General features: G+C 37.7%; 1 protein-coding gene across 1 annotated transcript; it reads right to left on the bottom strand.

Annotated features, from left to right (window-relative positions):
• Positions 1 to 1,325: 1,325 nt before the first annotated feature.
• On the bottom strand, positions 1,326 to 7,581 carry LOC145673799 (uncharacterized). Its single transcript, XM_081743559.1, has 2 exons — positions 7,073 to 7,581; positions 1,326 to 2,337 (listed from the first exon to the last, which is right to left on the bottom strand). Exons 1-2 carry the CDS (start codon positions 7,574 to 7,576, stop codon positions 2,083 to 2,085), a joined length of 759 nt encoding a protein of 252 aa, XP_081599685.1. The 5' UTR covers positions 7,577 to 7,581; the 3' UTR covers positions 1,326 to 2,082.
• Between the last annotated feature and the right edge of the window lie 9,262 nt (positions 7,582 to 16,843).

Genomic DNA, 16,843 nt, shown 5'->3' with positions numbered 1-16,843 from the left:
TTTAAAGACATGTTACAAATATAATGTATCTTACGTAACTATATTGTAAAATAGAAGTTGAAGATTAAAGAACTATCATGCACCCTTTCACTCGGCTGGAATGGATTAATTGTGTTTACCTTAATTTCATTGGAAAAACAATTTCAATTCACGAACACTTCGGTTCGCGAAGAGCATGGCGGAGCGGATTAAGTTCGTGACTGTACTTCTTCGTTCGTGACTGTATCTTCGTTGCGTGAATGATAATTAAAATGGCTGGACTTTGGTTTTAGTTCTGACGGTATCCCATACCGTTCTAATATAGGGTGGGTGGAAAATAACTAAGTGTTTTTAAAACTCTGTAACAATTATAATATTAGTGATTTCTTATTTTTTTAAGTGTCATAATGTAAATTACTTACTATCTACTTCACTGCGTTCAATCGTTTGCCACTGGAAGCAGCACGTTAAGTGTAAACAAACATGGAGGATCTGTTTATGAGTAAGCTCACAGATCGCTGCGCTGGGCCTTACGAATGGCCAGGAAGAAATCCAGATTTTACTCCTGTGATTTTTTTATTGTGGCTCTACATTAAGGAGAAAGTGTACAAGAACAAAGCTTACACAGTGGAGGAATTGAAGGGACGAATCAAGAGGTTATTATCAATATTCCATTTGAATTCATTCAGAAATTATCAAATGTATCCGTGGCCGTTTGAGGAAGCTGATTAACAATACAAATCTGTCTATGTTGATATTCATAACTCTTTTGTTTTCTTATCTAACAGAGGATATGAACATTTTTAAAACATAAACAAAAATTAATATTACAGAATTTATAACAGTTTTCTAACCTAGTTATTTTTCAAACACCCTGTACTGTATAGCATATTAACTTATACACCTTGTTAAAATGATGTTCTCAATGTGCGTGTTAAATAAACCAGACAAAGTTAACAAAATTACTCCATAGTAATTAGTGTAATGATAATAAGTCAACAATATGTGCCTAAAATTGTTTCCTTTCCAAGTTTATTTTGTAGTTTCTCAGATTAGTAAAGTTATAAAATGGAAATTAATTAAAACTAATAAAATGTTAACACATAAACACAACTGAAGCGTACATTTTTGAGCATTTTTTGTACTTTATAATATTAAGAAAATTTAACAACATACATTAACCAATAAAAGCAACTAATGTTAGTAAATGAATATAATATAAACATACATTTGTTGTCTAATTAAAGCTTCAACACTTCATCTTATCGATGAAATTCTAACTATAGTTATTAATGAACATAACAAATATAATAATGTTAGTATATGAACACTATTTAAAAGCGTAATTGTTGATTGACCAAGCATTCCGTATTTTATTGATTTTATCTAAATCTCTCACTTGATAGCAGGTCTCTTATATATCACAGTAGGTAGAAATTCATAGGGTACACACGCCTACAAACTGCTTGCACACACAAAGTACACCTAATTAAAGCTTATTTACCTCAGCAGTTGTGTTGTTTATTGTACCCTATATTGAAACTTTGGTTATCATTTATGTGAGTATTAAAACACCAATAAATGTTTGTCTCACCATATCACAGTAGTTAGAAATTCACCGGATACATACGCCTGCAAGTTGTTCGCACCTTCAAAAGGCACTAATTAAAGCTTATTTCCCTGAGCAATTGCGTTGTCTATCATACTTCGTATCAAAACGTTGGTCATCACTATACACATATGTGTGTATTAAAACATTAAGAAGCGTTAGTCTTACCATGATAATATAAAATCACTTATAGATTGTAATACTGATGTTGTTTGAGCACAGAAGGCTTTGCGGAATGCAATCTATATAATACAGATTTATTTGAATAATCAGTTTGCGTTCACCATTCTAGGGATACTTTCAGCTCCAATTCTACCAAACGTAAGCAGGAGATTGTTTACTGTTTATCACAAATTATTGAGGAACTACTTTAAGTTTAAACCGTTCCAGATCTCTCTGGAAACAGGTTCATATTTATCACAGGTCATTTCTAAATTCTCAAACTTTCAGTTTGGTTATCCGCCAATAGGTATTCCTGGACTCTCAAAGTATCTTTAAGGCTCCGGACTTGTTTCTTCAGGCACGTCCTGATTCTTCTCATCCTTCGGTTTGAGAAATTCATCCAGGGTTCGCTGCCGCCACTTATCTTTTGGGGACTTAGGTGTGACGTCTTCCTCTGTCGTCTTCGGATCGTCGTCCTTTGAGACGATCTCCTCTTGTTTGGAATTTTCTTTCTCCTGGTTAACAGGGTGCTTGGCCTTCTTGTCGTTGGCACGCTGCATTCTACGTTGCCTCCGTGCTTTGTACTCCTGTGAGAAAAAAAAATATTTACAGGTTTGAAATTCTAATTAAATACAAGAACGAAATAACTAGAAACAACATTTCAATCTATATTAATTAGGATCATGCAGTAGAGCTTATAGGATTATTCTGTTAGTAACTTCGTCCATCCTTAAATTCACACGAGAACTCTTGAACGAAAGCGAATTTTCTGAATTCTGTTTCCTCCAATATACAGCTAAAGTCATTATTTTAGTCGAGCTTCTTAATGGCGTTATTCCGTTAACTTATTCACAGATAACAATTACGTGAACAGAGGCAATCCATGTCAAGTTTAAAATCTATCACATTTCCTTACTTCTATGCAAGCTACACAGTGGCAATGACATGTTGGTTGCCTATAACAAAATAATTTGGAATCACGCGATCTTCTTTGCTATCTTTAGTAGAGTTTATTAACCCTTCAAACAAACAACTCAAGTGTACACTCGCTATTTATTAACCCTTCAAATTAGGAGCACAAGTGTGAACTCGCTTATTAACTCTTTAGACTAGAAGCTCAAGTGCACTCTTGCTATTTATTAACCCTTCAAACTAGGTGTCAAAATGCGTTCTCGCTATTTATTAACCCTTCAAACTAGGTTCCCAAGTGCGCATTTGCTATTTATTAACACTTCAAACTAGGAGCCCAAGTGTACATTCGCTATTTATTAACCCTTCAAATTAGGAGTGCAAGTGCGCACTCCCTATTTATTAACTCTTCAAACTAAGAGCCCAAGTGTGCATTCGCTATTTATTAACCCTTCAAACTAAGAACTCAAGTGCGCACTCCCTATTTATTAACCCTTCAAACTAAGAGCTCAAATGTGCATTCGCTATTTATTAACCCTTCAAAGTAGGAGCCCAAGTATACATTCGCTATTTATTAACACTTCAAACTAGGAGCCCAAGTGTGCACTCCATATTTATTAACCCTTCAAACTAGGAGCCCAAGTGCGTTCTCGCTATTTATTAACCCTTCAAATAGGAGCCCAAGTTTGCATTCGGTATTTATTAACCCTTCAAAGTAGGAGCCCAAGTATACATTCGCTATTTATTAACCCTTCAAACTAGGAGCCCAACTGTGCACTCCCTATTTATTAACCCTTCAAACTAGGAGCCCAAGTGAGTTCTCGCTATTTATTAACCCTTCAAACTAGGAGCCCAAGTGTGCATTCGATATTTATTAACCCTTCAAACTAGGAGCCCAAGTACGCACTCGTCATTTAAATGCCTGTGTATGAGAGTGGATTCCTAAGCATGCATTCTCTAATGCATTCTCTAAAGGACATAAACATGGGACGTTAAACGGAAAGATTTAATTTAATTTTTAAAAGCAGAGGAAGAAGAGTGTACTTAAATAGTTTCACCACAATCAAATCATTGCCCTGTTATTTTACCTCTGCTGTTATGTAACCCCATGAAACACAAATGTAATGTGGGTTGCACATAAGCACGGCGTTTCCGGCATAGAAGAAAGTAGCCTAACGTTTCACCTGCAAGAACTCCACTCCGCCCACACGAGACGAAAATTGAAGGAAAACTATTTCGTACGGGATCAGACCTGGTTAAAATCTATCAGTGTACGAACTTTGATGCTCTAGGTGTCTCCTCTCCATGCAAAAGACTGGTGACAGACACAGACATCATATTATTATTATTAAATATTACACACCTATTCTTTTTTCGCCCACAAATTCATGCTAAGTTGGTATCTGTTTCGTGAGAATTCATGGTTTATCATGTTTTCCAACTGTTCGCAATTCTTTCATCAACAGTACTCGTAGCACGAACTCTCCTCCTTAAAGTATCCAGATATTAAATCCTGCAAATTAACGTCCCCGATCATGCCCGTTACGCTGAGGAACACGGGTGGTTAAGGCAAGTGAATGATGAAAAAAATTAGTAGAATGAGAATGTGGGAGGAAACAGGAGTACCCAAGGAAACGCAATGACACGAAGTTGTCCATCATAAACTTAAGTTGGACGGGGATCGAACTAAGCACTCCGCACACTAGTGGTAAACGCTCTACCACTGCCACTGCGTCCTGAAAGTGTCCAGATATACTCAAAATAAGTTATTACCAGATTCTAACATTCTGACTTCCAATGTACTCTTGGGTACGGTCTTGGTAAAAATGTGTTCTCTTTTTTTTTTAAACACTTTCTTCATGCATATCTGTTGTTATGAGCTAACTTAATTTTCTCTCGAATCCCCTGAAAATTTGAATAAGTCACTTTGAATCATGACCTTATCGCTTACGGGTTCTGCTTTCACCATCATTTAAATGCATTCATCATCGTGAAACATTATTTACTAGTACACATTATCCTTTAGAAGTAATTCAGTGAAGTTTATCCGTGAGACAAATGAAGAAAGGAATAAGAATGAAAAACGCAATATGAATAGAGAAGACAATAAGGAATGAAGAAAGGAAAAATAAGGAGTCACGAAAGTAATGAAGAGAGCAAGAAAAACGAATAAATGCAGAATAACGTAGAAAGTAAGATGGATGTAAGAAAGTAAGTAAAGTAAGAAAATTGAAAAAAAGGAAGATGAATGAAGAAAGCAGTTGGAATGAAGAAAGCAAACGGAATGGAGATTGGAAGAAGAATGAAGAAAACAATAGGAATGGGAAAATGAGGATGAATGAAGAAAGTAAAATAAAGAAAGCGGTAGAAATGAAGGAAGGAAGAATAATAAAGAAAGTCAGAAAAGTGAAGAAAGAAAGTGAAATGCATAAAGAAAAAATAAAGAAATACAAATAAAGAAAGGGAGAAAGAGGAGCGATTAAATGAAAATGAATCAAGAAAAACTATGAATAAAGAAACCAAGATTAATGAAGAAAGTGAAATAATAAATAAATCAAGAAGAGTGAAGAAAGAAAAAGTTATGAATAAAGGAAAAGAACGAAAAAGAAGCAGTCTTGTAGAAATGTTGAGGAGTGAGGAAAGGAGGATGAATTAAAACGAAACACGAATGAAGAAAGGAAAATCAATGAACAAACGAAAAATAATCAAGAGAGCAGGAAGAATAAATAAATGCAGAGTAATGGAGAAAGTAAGATAAATGAAGGAAGGAAGACATTTTAACATTTAGTATCCTTTGTTAACATTTATAACCCTTTAGTATTTCAACAAAGGATTCTGCCTCTTCCGTGAAATATAAGTGTTGTTTATAGGGATAAGATGTAAAACTTTGGACTGCCATGTGTACTGGAAAGTGCTGTAAAACTTTGTATTGCTGTGTGTACTGATAAGTGCATAAAATTCGGACTGTTATGTGTAGTAATAAAGTGCTGTAGAGAATGTATTTACCAAATATACATGAAATACATGTCAAGCTTCGTTTTATATATATATGCAATAAAAGAAGATATTAACAAACAGGTATGTTTCTTTTCTTTTAACATTATCTATAACGTGAATTTATTTTTAATTTAATTTTGTATTTATTTTCATCATTTCGTAAGCTCCTTCGTGGCTAAGCGCTCCTTTGGCGTGGGAGACCCGTGTTTGATTCCCGGCGAGAGCTCATGCGGTTCGGATTCCACGTTAATCAGTAGGTCCAGTGTCATATAGCCTCGCTGCTAAAAAGGACAAACTCAAAATCAACTCAACTCAACTCATTATGTAGTTCCATTTTAGTGCCTGTTTCACTGCCCATTTTTAAAAAATTTTAAGTGCCTATTTGCCTGCCTATTTTCTAGGCTTTTAATGACTAAACATCCGGTCTCTAATTAAAATCTTGAGAACTATAATTTCAATTATTTAACCTTTTCAGGACCTACGGCTCAGGAGCTGAACCAGCAATTTAAACCTCCGTAGAACCTTTGCAACGGTGTGCATTTCATTAGGGTTTCCGCAGCAAAAGGGTACGGGAAAATTGGATGTTTTAGTTCCCCCTACCCCTCAGCATTTGGGGGAAACTCTCCCCCAAAGGAGCTACAAACATAAAAAGCGGTATCAATAAAGATGAATGAACATACTAACTAGTGATATCCTGTGTATATGTGAGAACTTTTTTCTTGAGTACGACAAGTAACAGTGTTGCCAGTGTCCCACAAACTTTCAAAAAATGATTTTCTTCATCTTTTTATTTTCTTCTTCTTCTTTTACGGGTTGGGCACGAGGAGCAGAAAAAATACCTGGTTGCAATATGTGTCCTATAAACTTGCCAATGAGGTTTGGCTTATATATCTCTGACAATTAAGAGCGTCGCTAGGGCAACCAACGTCAGGGTAGACCAACATATTTCGAAAAATACGTACAAGATGATTCTCCTAGGAAACGCGTTCATTTTTTTTTTATATATTGAACTTTCGCTCTTCATTTTTTATATGATTGTACCCAATATCTGGCGTTCACGTGAAAACATTTTCTCCTGCGTACGACAGGTAATAGTGTTGCCAGCCTCTCAGAAATTTCCAAAAACAAAAAAAAATCTCATTATTTTTTTTTTTTTTTAATTCTTGTTGTGGTTCTACGGGTTTGGCACAGAGGACACAAACGTTAGCTCGTTGAAATCTGTGTTCCATAAGCCTTACATTGAGGTATTGCCCATGTATCTGTGACAATTAGGAGGGGTCCTAGGGCCGCCAACGTAAATGCCTAGATTTTCTTGAAATCCCTGTGAGTCCTGAAAAGGTACCTTATGTAATGTTTTCGTAAGAAGCTTGATTACTATTCAACGAACAAAATTATATAAATATTAAAATTACTTACTTCGTATTGCTTCTCCCTCAGCATCAACTTATACTTCTTCAAGAGAATCCTCGTGGAATTGACTTGCCTTTCTAACACGTGATTAGTTCTCTGGAGACTATTAATTTCGAGGTCCTTTTCGTTTATCTCTTTGGCATGTTCAGTCATCATTCTCTGGTTCCTTTTCATCTCCAAGTCTAATTTGAATTTGTACTCTTCCTTTTCTAACTCCCAACAATGAACATTTATTTTCCTAGCCTTCTCGGATTTCTCGTACAGTGCCATCCATTTGTCGGTATTGACAACAAGAGTATCAATTATACATAGTAAATTCTGACAATGGTTGCGATGCTTCTTGATTTGAAATATGAGAAATCGAATAAGTGCTTCTTTATCAGGGAGTTTCGAATGTCCATCGTTTGGGTCTTTTAGCGTTGTGTTAGCATTGGGAGTTGGTTGCTGATTCGGGGTAGTGGTTGCAGATCGTTGGAGATGCTTGGAAAGACTCTGCTTGATTCTTTTCATTGGCGGTTCAGCTGGAAAAAAATGAAAAAGTAAAAGGTACATACTCTTTACATACAAATCACAGACATCTACTTGAGTGTTAAAATCTGGCATTTTTATTTTCTAAATATCAAAGCTAGAGGATCTGTAAGCAGTAAGCGATGGCGGTCCAATTTGATCATCAGGATTAGAAAAACATATTTCCCAGACAGTGCCTTTGGAGAGTAGGGAAATGAATAAAACTCACATTACCTATATTCAACTCCATGGATTAGTCTTAGCAATATAGTGGAGATTGAAATGTTCTTTTGGACTACAAGCAGTTCAAACTTTCAGCGTCGGAACATCGGGTGCAGTTAAATTTACATTGAAGTTGCACAATCTGGTCGTGACGTAACGTCATGTAGTAATTAGTCCACTTTACAACTTTATTGATTAAAAAAGTAATTTACTTACGTTATGAAATATAGCTGATAGATCGTCAGCGAGCGGAGGGGGCTAGAAGCCCCGCAGCGCTCTTTTTATACTACCTTTGCCCCCATGATAATACCACTTAACACTACGTCACGCTCGGGTGGTGCAGCATCGATATAAATCTAACCTGACCCTCGAACATCAGGTAAATGTTTTTTCCCTTGGTGCAATCTCAAATAGGGTAAGGTTAAATTTACATTGAATTTTGCACCACTCTATCGTGACGTAATGTCACATGGTATTATCATGGCGGCGTGTCGGCTGTGAATTGTGACAAAGGTGAAAAAACAAGCTGTGCAGTGTTTCTAACCCCTTTCGCTCGCTAACGCTCGCTCAGCTATGTCTCCAAGCGTAAGTAAATCAGTTTATCTTCTAATATAAATAAAATAAAGAGTTTGTTTGTGTGTTTGTCTGTCTGTCTGTGTGTGTGCGGCCTGGGGACCAGACGAGTGGATCGAGAGTTACCAAATTTTGGTCAGGGGTACCTTGGTTCAGTCCCCAGATCAAAACGAAGCGTTTTTTTAAATTCAAACCAGGGGGTCTCAGGGGGGTGTTTACCGGAACTGGCTTGGGAACCAGACAGATTGACCGAGAGTTACCAAATTTTAGTCACGAATACCTTAGCCCAGGTTCCAGACCAGATTTAAACGTTTTTGCCAAATTTCGAACCAGGGGGATCTCGGGGGAGCGTGTACCGGGACATGTAAAAGTAGTAGAAAATAACCGATATTAGTGTCGAATTCATGCTTTTCGCGTTTGCTGAAATCAATGGTGAAACTCCGATTGCATTCAATTCCAAATTCACGCTATTCGGCTCCGGGCCGGGGGTCACCGGGGAGGAGGTGAGATACTGAGACATATAAAAGTAATCCAAAATGACCGATATTAGTATCAAATCCATAGAGTTCGCGGTCACTAAAATCAATTGTGACATTTCCATTAACGATGACTTGCAAATTCAGTTACAATTGTATGCGGGCCTTGAGTCAGCGGGGGGGGGGGGGGAGGATTACCGAGATATGTAAAAAAATAGCCCAAAATGACCGATATTAGTAGCAAAACCATAGTTTTCGCGGTCGCTGAGATCAACGGTGATACTCCTACAGGCATTGACTTCCAAATACAACCCCTGTGGGAAGCATGGGTATATTCAACTAGTACATAACATAATAAAATAAAATAAAGAGTTTGTTTGTATGTTTGTCTGTCTGTGTGCGTGCGGCCTGGGGATCAGACGAGTGGACCGAGAGTTACCAAAAACTGGAGACGGGTACCTTGGTCCAAGCCCCAGATCAAGACGAAGCGGTTTTTTTTTTTTTATTTCGAAACAGGGGGTCTCTGGATGGCGTTTACCGGGGCCGGCCTGGGGACCAGACAAGTTGACCGAGAGTTACTAAATTTTGGTCACGGATACCTTGGTCCAGATCCCAAATCAGAGCGAAGTGTTTTTGTCAAAATTCGAACCAAAGGGGTCTCAAAGGGGCATTTACCGGGACATGTAAAAGTAGTAGAAAATGAGCGATATAAGTGTCGAATTCGTAGTTTTCGCGGTCACAGAAATGAATATTGATACTCCTAGAGACGTTGGCTTCCAAATACAGCCCCCATGCGAAGAATGAGTATATTCAGTTTGTTCCCAATAAAGTTGTGTATGCAAAGTGGACTAATACCACGTGACATTACGTCACAATCGGCTAGTGCTACTTCAATGTAAATTTAACCTCACCCGCCCGAGTAAGCTTCCGACACAACCAACCACAACACGCAGAAGGTAAGTAAGAAGGAAACAGACAAAGAAGGATGAATGAAGAAAGGAAGAAAGAGAAGATGAGAAATGAAGGAGAATGAAGAAAGTAATCTCACTTTACTTAATCTTCTTTTTTCGTAAATCCCCCTTTCTTCTTCCAATTTGCTTTGTTAATTTCTAATTGGTACCTTCAATTATATTTCTCTCTTTTTCACTTGACTTACATGTGAGACCTAGCGATGAGTAAAACGGGATTTTATTTTTTTTTAAAGTGGACCGGTTTCTAGGAAACCGAGAACCAAACTTGTAACATTTCGGTTTTATCTATAACCGGCTTAAATTTTCACTTGAATTGTTTTTGATAGATAAGCAAGACCGGTATTATAAATAACGGAACCGATAGAAAACCGAAATTTCTTTTTGGTATAAAAACGAACCGGTTTAGAAACCAAAACTGGTTTTGATAGATATCCAAAACCGGTTTTCGAAAAAAACTACTTTTAAAGTTGTCAATAACAGGTTTAAGTGCTCACCAGTAACAAGACCCGACCTAGATTTGGATTCCATCCAGTTGAATTACAACCACGAGCCGTACTCTGGCTTAGGATTGAAAGTTTTAAAGAAATAGCAGTGTCATGCGTACACCACGGGAAGGAGCTTGGTTTGTATGCCGCGATATTTTCTCAGTTAATATAGAAACCAGAAGTGGTAGTGGATTTCTACAACTTCCGGTTTTAGTAAAGATATTAAAATGAAAATGAAGTCTTTCAGTTTAACGTCTCACGATTTTGCCTGTTAGGCTAAGAAAGACGGTGATTAAAACAAGCGAATCATGATGGGTGAGAATGTGGAAAGAAACAGGAGTACTCCCATAAAACCTGAGGACATGACGGTGTCCATCATTAACTTTTTTGGCCGGGAATCGAACCTGGGACCCCACGCTCTAGAAATAAGCGTTCTACCACTGAGCTACCGTGCCCCTTAGTAAAGAGATTAGAAGAGAGGTAGAACATATTCTTCAGACCCTTAATTGATAGCAGGAAATTGCTTCTCGCTATCTATTACCGTTTTCGCGCTATAGTGATCAACTTGAAACCAGGACATGGTTAATTTCTACCACTTCCGGTTTGACTATTACGTCTATCCACGAAGTTGATTCCAAATTTTGGACCCTCTACATTCTGGATGAAATTGATGCTGATCGATCAAATGATTTTTTGAAATTTTTTGCCTACCAGACGGACGTGCACACAAACTGACAGAGTATTTTATATAAAGGGGTCTTGGTAACTAAATAAAACTCGTTAAAAATAAAGATTGAATCCAAATTTTCGCTTCAATCCTGGTCGTGCTGTACATATTTTGTAATGGAACAAAAATATATTTTGTTAAGGTTTTGTCTTCAATTTCCTCGTACTTTCCATTACACTAATTATCCCTTTATTATCTCCTTTGATTTGACACTGCCATTTTTATCTTACAGAGCAAGTACGAAGGATGTTAAAAATTATACCTTTTCGTTCCTAATTTGATGTTGTTTCCTTTTCAATTTAAAAGGAACATTAATCACAAGGATAGTATACAAGGTATATCAAAAGAAAGGTCAATACTTTGGGGAAATTGCAATATGGATGATTCTAAGCAATAAAGTTCATATGGACATGGAGCCTATTCTCAACGGTTTGGGAGCTGCAGTTTATGAACCATTTTTAGCCTTATGCTTTCATATTGTTCACTCTGTGGTTATTCTACAGACAAAAGGTATAGAACTTTTGAATGGTGATGGAGTTATCTTTCTGATTATATGTAGTGAAACCGCGTAGCGTAGTCGCTAACACTCTCGTCTTTGATGCGAGCGGTCCCGGATTCGATTCCTGGTGGGGACACTCGGTCGCAAGAGCGTAAAAGCTTTTTCAGGTCAGTGATCCTGAGTCAGGTTTTCCTCACTACCACCAGGCAAATGCCGGGATTGTACCTAACATATAGGTCCAAGACTGCTTCCTTCCTTCCCTTTCCCCAGATAGTGTGCTTGGCAAGGTACATCATCCCTCATACATGACGGGCTAACATCACCAAAGATGCCGAAATCCCAGAAATCTAATTCCTAATCCTAAACCCTCGACGATATGGCAATTGTGTCTTTCGAAGGAAAGATATTGATGGAAATTTGGGAATCAGTGTTGCCCATAATGTCAAAAATAGTTCTCAACCTGTAGCTCTTAAACCATTGAGCATAGGACCCATGTTCATATAATTCTTTTCCTTAGCATCACTCATATTACCGTTTCCTTCGTGTATGCCATACGAGATCGAAGAAATCATCCAATTTTGACCAAATTTGGAATGGTGGTTGACAGTTACAAGCTTAGTAAGCATATATAAAGCTAGGTTGCCATGCTACAAGAATCTTGTAGCTGTTATTAAAAATATCTTGCAACCTTACAATATTTCTCCATGTTAACAGTCTTGAAAGCAACATGCAATATTTTTTTTTATCTTGCAAGGAGTCAAACCATGTTCAACTTTCTGGGTCGTCTTGCTTTCTACGTGCTATCGCCCTTTCACTGACATAAAGAAAAAACAATTTCGCCGCTTCCGAAACGACGTTTTCTTTTGGATAAAGAAAGGAAGAACGTTCACGTTTTTAATCAGAAGGTTCACTATTTGTCCACTAGAGTACAGTGCTGCTGCATAGGTGAAGATATATTTCTTGCTTTCATAAAGTTGTATTGTGTAAACAGTAAAGAGAAAGATGGGGTTGCAAAATTTTTTAATGACGGCTACAAGATTCATGCAGCATGGCAACCTAGCCTTACATTATAGCCCGCAGACCTTTAGTTTCCGTGATATTGACAAACACAATAAGAATTTCGACTTATGGGCGATATAGTGTTATTGGCAGACAGGGAGTAAAAGCATCGGAAGAAGGTCAAAATGGAATGCAACAAGTTTTCAGCAGAAAATTCAAAACAAAGATCAACAATACGCGTAGCAACATAAAACGTATGAAGTGTGCAAAAAAAAAATAACAAGAAGAATGAAGATAAAAATAGAAGATCACTTGGTAGAAGAGGTGCAATAATTATGTTACTTAGGGAGTAAGACTTACAAGTGATAACAGATTCAAACAGCATATGGAATCCAGAATATCTCAGACGAAGACGATTCTAGGAGAAAAACAGAAATAACATAGAAAACAGAAGAAAAAATCTACAAAAACATATATATGGACTGTGGCGTTGTGAGGCATAGATGCATAGACTGTAGGACAAAAGAAAAACCGTGAACGTAATCCTTCAGAATGTGATGCAACGAAAATATGTTGAAGATTAAATAGGGGAATTATATATATATATATATATATATATATATATATATATATAGGAGATAGGAAAATGTCATAGGGCACTTAACATGGTGTTGTTGTGGTGACCCCCAGGGCCCTCCGTAAACAATTTTCGACTTGGGCCACCGTTTTAAAAATGGCCGCAAAAAGTGGGTCCTGTATCAATTTGAAGTTAGACCCCTTCACGGAGGGCCCTGAGGGTCACCACAACTTAGGGGGAGAGAAGGAAGGAGATATATAAAAATAAATGAAATGTAATAACTCTTGAACCACCCGACCGATCTCGATCAAATTTTCAAGATAGATGAGGTTCGGGCCTCGGATGTTTTTTGTCGTTTCACTTTGACGATACAACTTAGGGAAGGGTGAAGTATTTTAAAATAATCGAAAATAACCAATAATAGTGTCTAACTCATGGTTTTCGGGGTAGCTGAGAAAAACAGTGACACTTCCGATGCCATTTAACTTCAAATTCAACCCTGTATGTCCAAAATGAAACGTATTCTTCCCGTGCAAAGAACGGTATCCTGCTAGTATCAAATAAAAATGTGTATTGGAAATAGGATGAGAGAAATTTAGTATCCTGAGAAGTATTTTGAATAGGATAGACAGTACGACTTTATACATGATAAGATATGGAGGGTTGACGCTATTTGGTATGGAGAGAATGACATAGAGGAAAGCATCTGGAAAAGTACTGTAAAATAAGACAATAAGAAAACTGAACTTTAAATAAACGTACCTGTAGTTTTGTCCTTCTGTGTGTTTGTTGCTGAAGCTGAAAACTGAGCTTGGTTAGAACTTAGCTTAGTGTTTGCGTCTTGAGTTTTGGGCTTAAATCCGTTCTCTTTCAGCATTTTTACAATCATGTTGACATCACTGGTTGCCACTCCGTCATCAAGAATCATTTCAAGAAGATGGTTTTGTTTGGAATTTTCTCCAGCTGCTCCCCGTTTGGCATCTGTGTTGCTTCCATATTGTTCAAACTGCCCTTCCTCACCAAGTGTCAAATCCTGGTTTTGACCCTCTGTAAACTGTGCTTTTAATTTTGTTCCTCCCTTCAAACCAGGAATTTGTAAAGGGAAATCTCCAGTACCTTCTACCACTAAGGTTGAACTAAGTTCGGAGAGGTCAACCGGCTGGGAACTTGTGTCATCTTTCTCATTTGTATTATAATCACTTCTTAATTCCATAATCAGGTCTACCATAGCTGCAATGGTTGGATCATCGTTGAGTTCTTCTGGCGGTTCAGCCTGATTTGGTTCCAACATTTTGTAAAGTTGTTCAAACTCCTGAAACAAAAATAAATAAATAAATAATCATTCAATTTATATAACAGTCAAAGTAATCGCAAAAAAGTATTTAGTACATCAAAATACGAGGTGTGTTCAAAAAGAAACTGAACTTTTGCTATTATTGAGTTCATTTTGAGTTTAATGTCCCGTTCAGCAGGAGGCTATATGACACGGACCTACTGATTAAGGTGGAATCCAAACCACATGAGCTCCCGCCAGGAATCGAAACCGGGTGTCCCACGCCAAAAGCGCGTCCCTAACCGCTTAGCCACGGATGAGTTCTTTTTCTATTATATCTTTACTGCTCATTGTGCAACATTCTGAGCACTGTCTCCCTACAAGTAGATCCCTCTACTGGCAATACACCGTTCCCAGCGTTTCTTCCGTTTTCCGGAAGTCTTCTGAAACGCACTTTCTGGAACGGTGGGCAGATCTCTTGTCGCATTGTCCTGAATCTCCTGAATAGTTTGGAAACTACGTCCTTTCAAAGTAACTTTAAGTTTGGGAAACAGGAACAAGTCTGCTCGGGCTAAGCTTGGAAAATAGAGAGAACACAAGAGTCTTATGTTTTGCCAGATAACTGCAGATTAGAATCGAAGCATGAGTAGGCACTTCGACACGGTGCAACATCCAAATCTTGTTGTTGCCACAATTCAGACCTCTTCCTGCGCACAACATCCCTCAATCGCACTGAAATGTCCTAAAAAAAAAAACTGTTTGTTTACCATCTGACCACGTGACACAAAATCATTATGGACAATGTCTTTCCAATCAAAAAACACAACCAACTTCACCTTGATCTTTGACAGACTCATGAGTGCGTTTTTGGACGAAGAGATTCTGAATGAACTGAAAAGTAATTGAAATGTCTCTGTAAATGTTTTGTCAAGTTTATAGCAAACTTTCACACACTCACGTTGTTCTTCAAGCCCTTTCATTGTCACGGTATAATTAGTCAGACGAACAGCTTGGACACGTGCTCACTACAGCGACTGTAGCTCGACGACTAACCGTAATAGAATGACGACGTAAATGGCAGTTTGTTACCTAAGCCTGCCGATAGGTGCGCTTTGTAGCCGCACGGCACTTCCTTTATCGGTTGGTGCGCAATTTTGAAAGTTCGGTTTCTTCTTGGACACACCTCGCATATACAGGGTGTTTCAAAACAACACCCACAACGTTTGGGAGGTCATTCCTGACACCAAGATAAGACAAAAAGTACAGACCAACCTGGGTACACAAATGCTTCCTTTCGGAGTTATAGGCTGCCAAAAATATGAAAAAAATGAACTTTAAAGGACCATTGCTCCAAAACTATGGGACCAACCGTAGTCGGATCAAGACTTCACTTAGGAACTAGTATGTGTCCTATCCAAATATCCAAGTTTCAGAATCCTCAGATACTTCCGCAACAACTTTTAGACAGGTAGTTCAGTTTATATGCCCGTAGCCGAACTCCCTCTATGAAAATTGTTTCGGGAGTACCTTAGGATTCTGAAATATGTATTTTTGGATACTGCACGTATTACTTCCTAAGTGAAGTCTTGACCCGACTACGGTACATTCCATAGTTTGGAAGCTATGGTCTTTTAAAATTAATTTTTTCATGATTTCAAAAGCCAATAACTCCGAAAGGAAGCATTGTGCACCCAGATTGGTCTATACTTTTTGTCTTATCTTGGTGTCAGAAATCACCTTCCAAACGTTGTCGGTGTTGTTTTGAAACACGCTGTATATACTTTACCAGATGTTATCAGTGGATACTCTCGCGAACTTGGATCGAATAACACTTACAATGATTGTTTGGTTTATTCACAATAGATGTCGTTACATGATTGAGAAATAATCACATGACATAAGACAGTGAATCAAACTGGCTTATAACGATGAATGCAAGGGTGCTGTATAGGATGAAGATGTGCATTTGAGTTTCCACCACCTTGACATAATTCAAAATCTTTGGACTTTTTAAATTAGGTGGTCTGAAGCTCCCACCCACGCTCTGCAGGGTTATGCTACATTTAAAAAAGGAGACGAAATATAGCATTACCTTTGACCTCCGGAGCCTTGTCTCAGCGGAAGAGTCCGGTAAAGATTTAACAATTTGGCAACACCACTTGGCATATTACAAGGTGTCTAGCAGGAAAAAGTTATATTTGGCGTGGACTAGGAATAACATATGTAATTAGTAATTAGCCGATACATGTTCAAATCTCATTAACCATGTCGGTCCCGGCGTCCCCCACAGGCAACATAAAATATGTCAATATTATTCTTTCTTTACAACTTTAAAATCAGACTGGCAACATTGAAAACTGCTTACAGGGCATGATCAATTCATTATCATCCCCTGTAAACAGTTTTCAATGTTGCCAGTCTGATTTTAAAGTTGTAAAGAAAGAATAATATTGACATATTTTATGTCC

This window comes from Thermobia domestica, chromosome 17, assembly GCF_964235325.1.
Source record: "Thermobia domestica chromosome 17, izTheDome1.hap1.1, whole genome shotgun sequence".
NCBI lineage: Eukaryota > Metazoa > Arthropoda > Insecta > Zygentoma > Lepismatidae > Thermobia > Thermobia domestica.
This window is presented reverse-complemented; position numbering and strand designations above follow the sequence as displayed.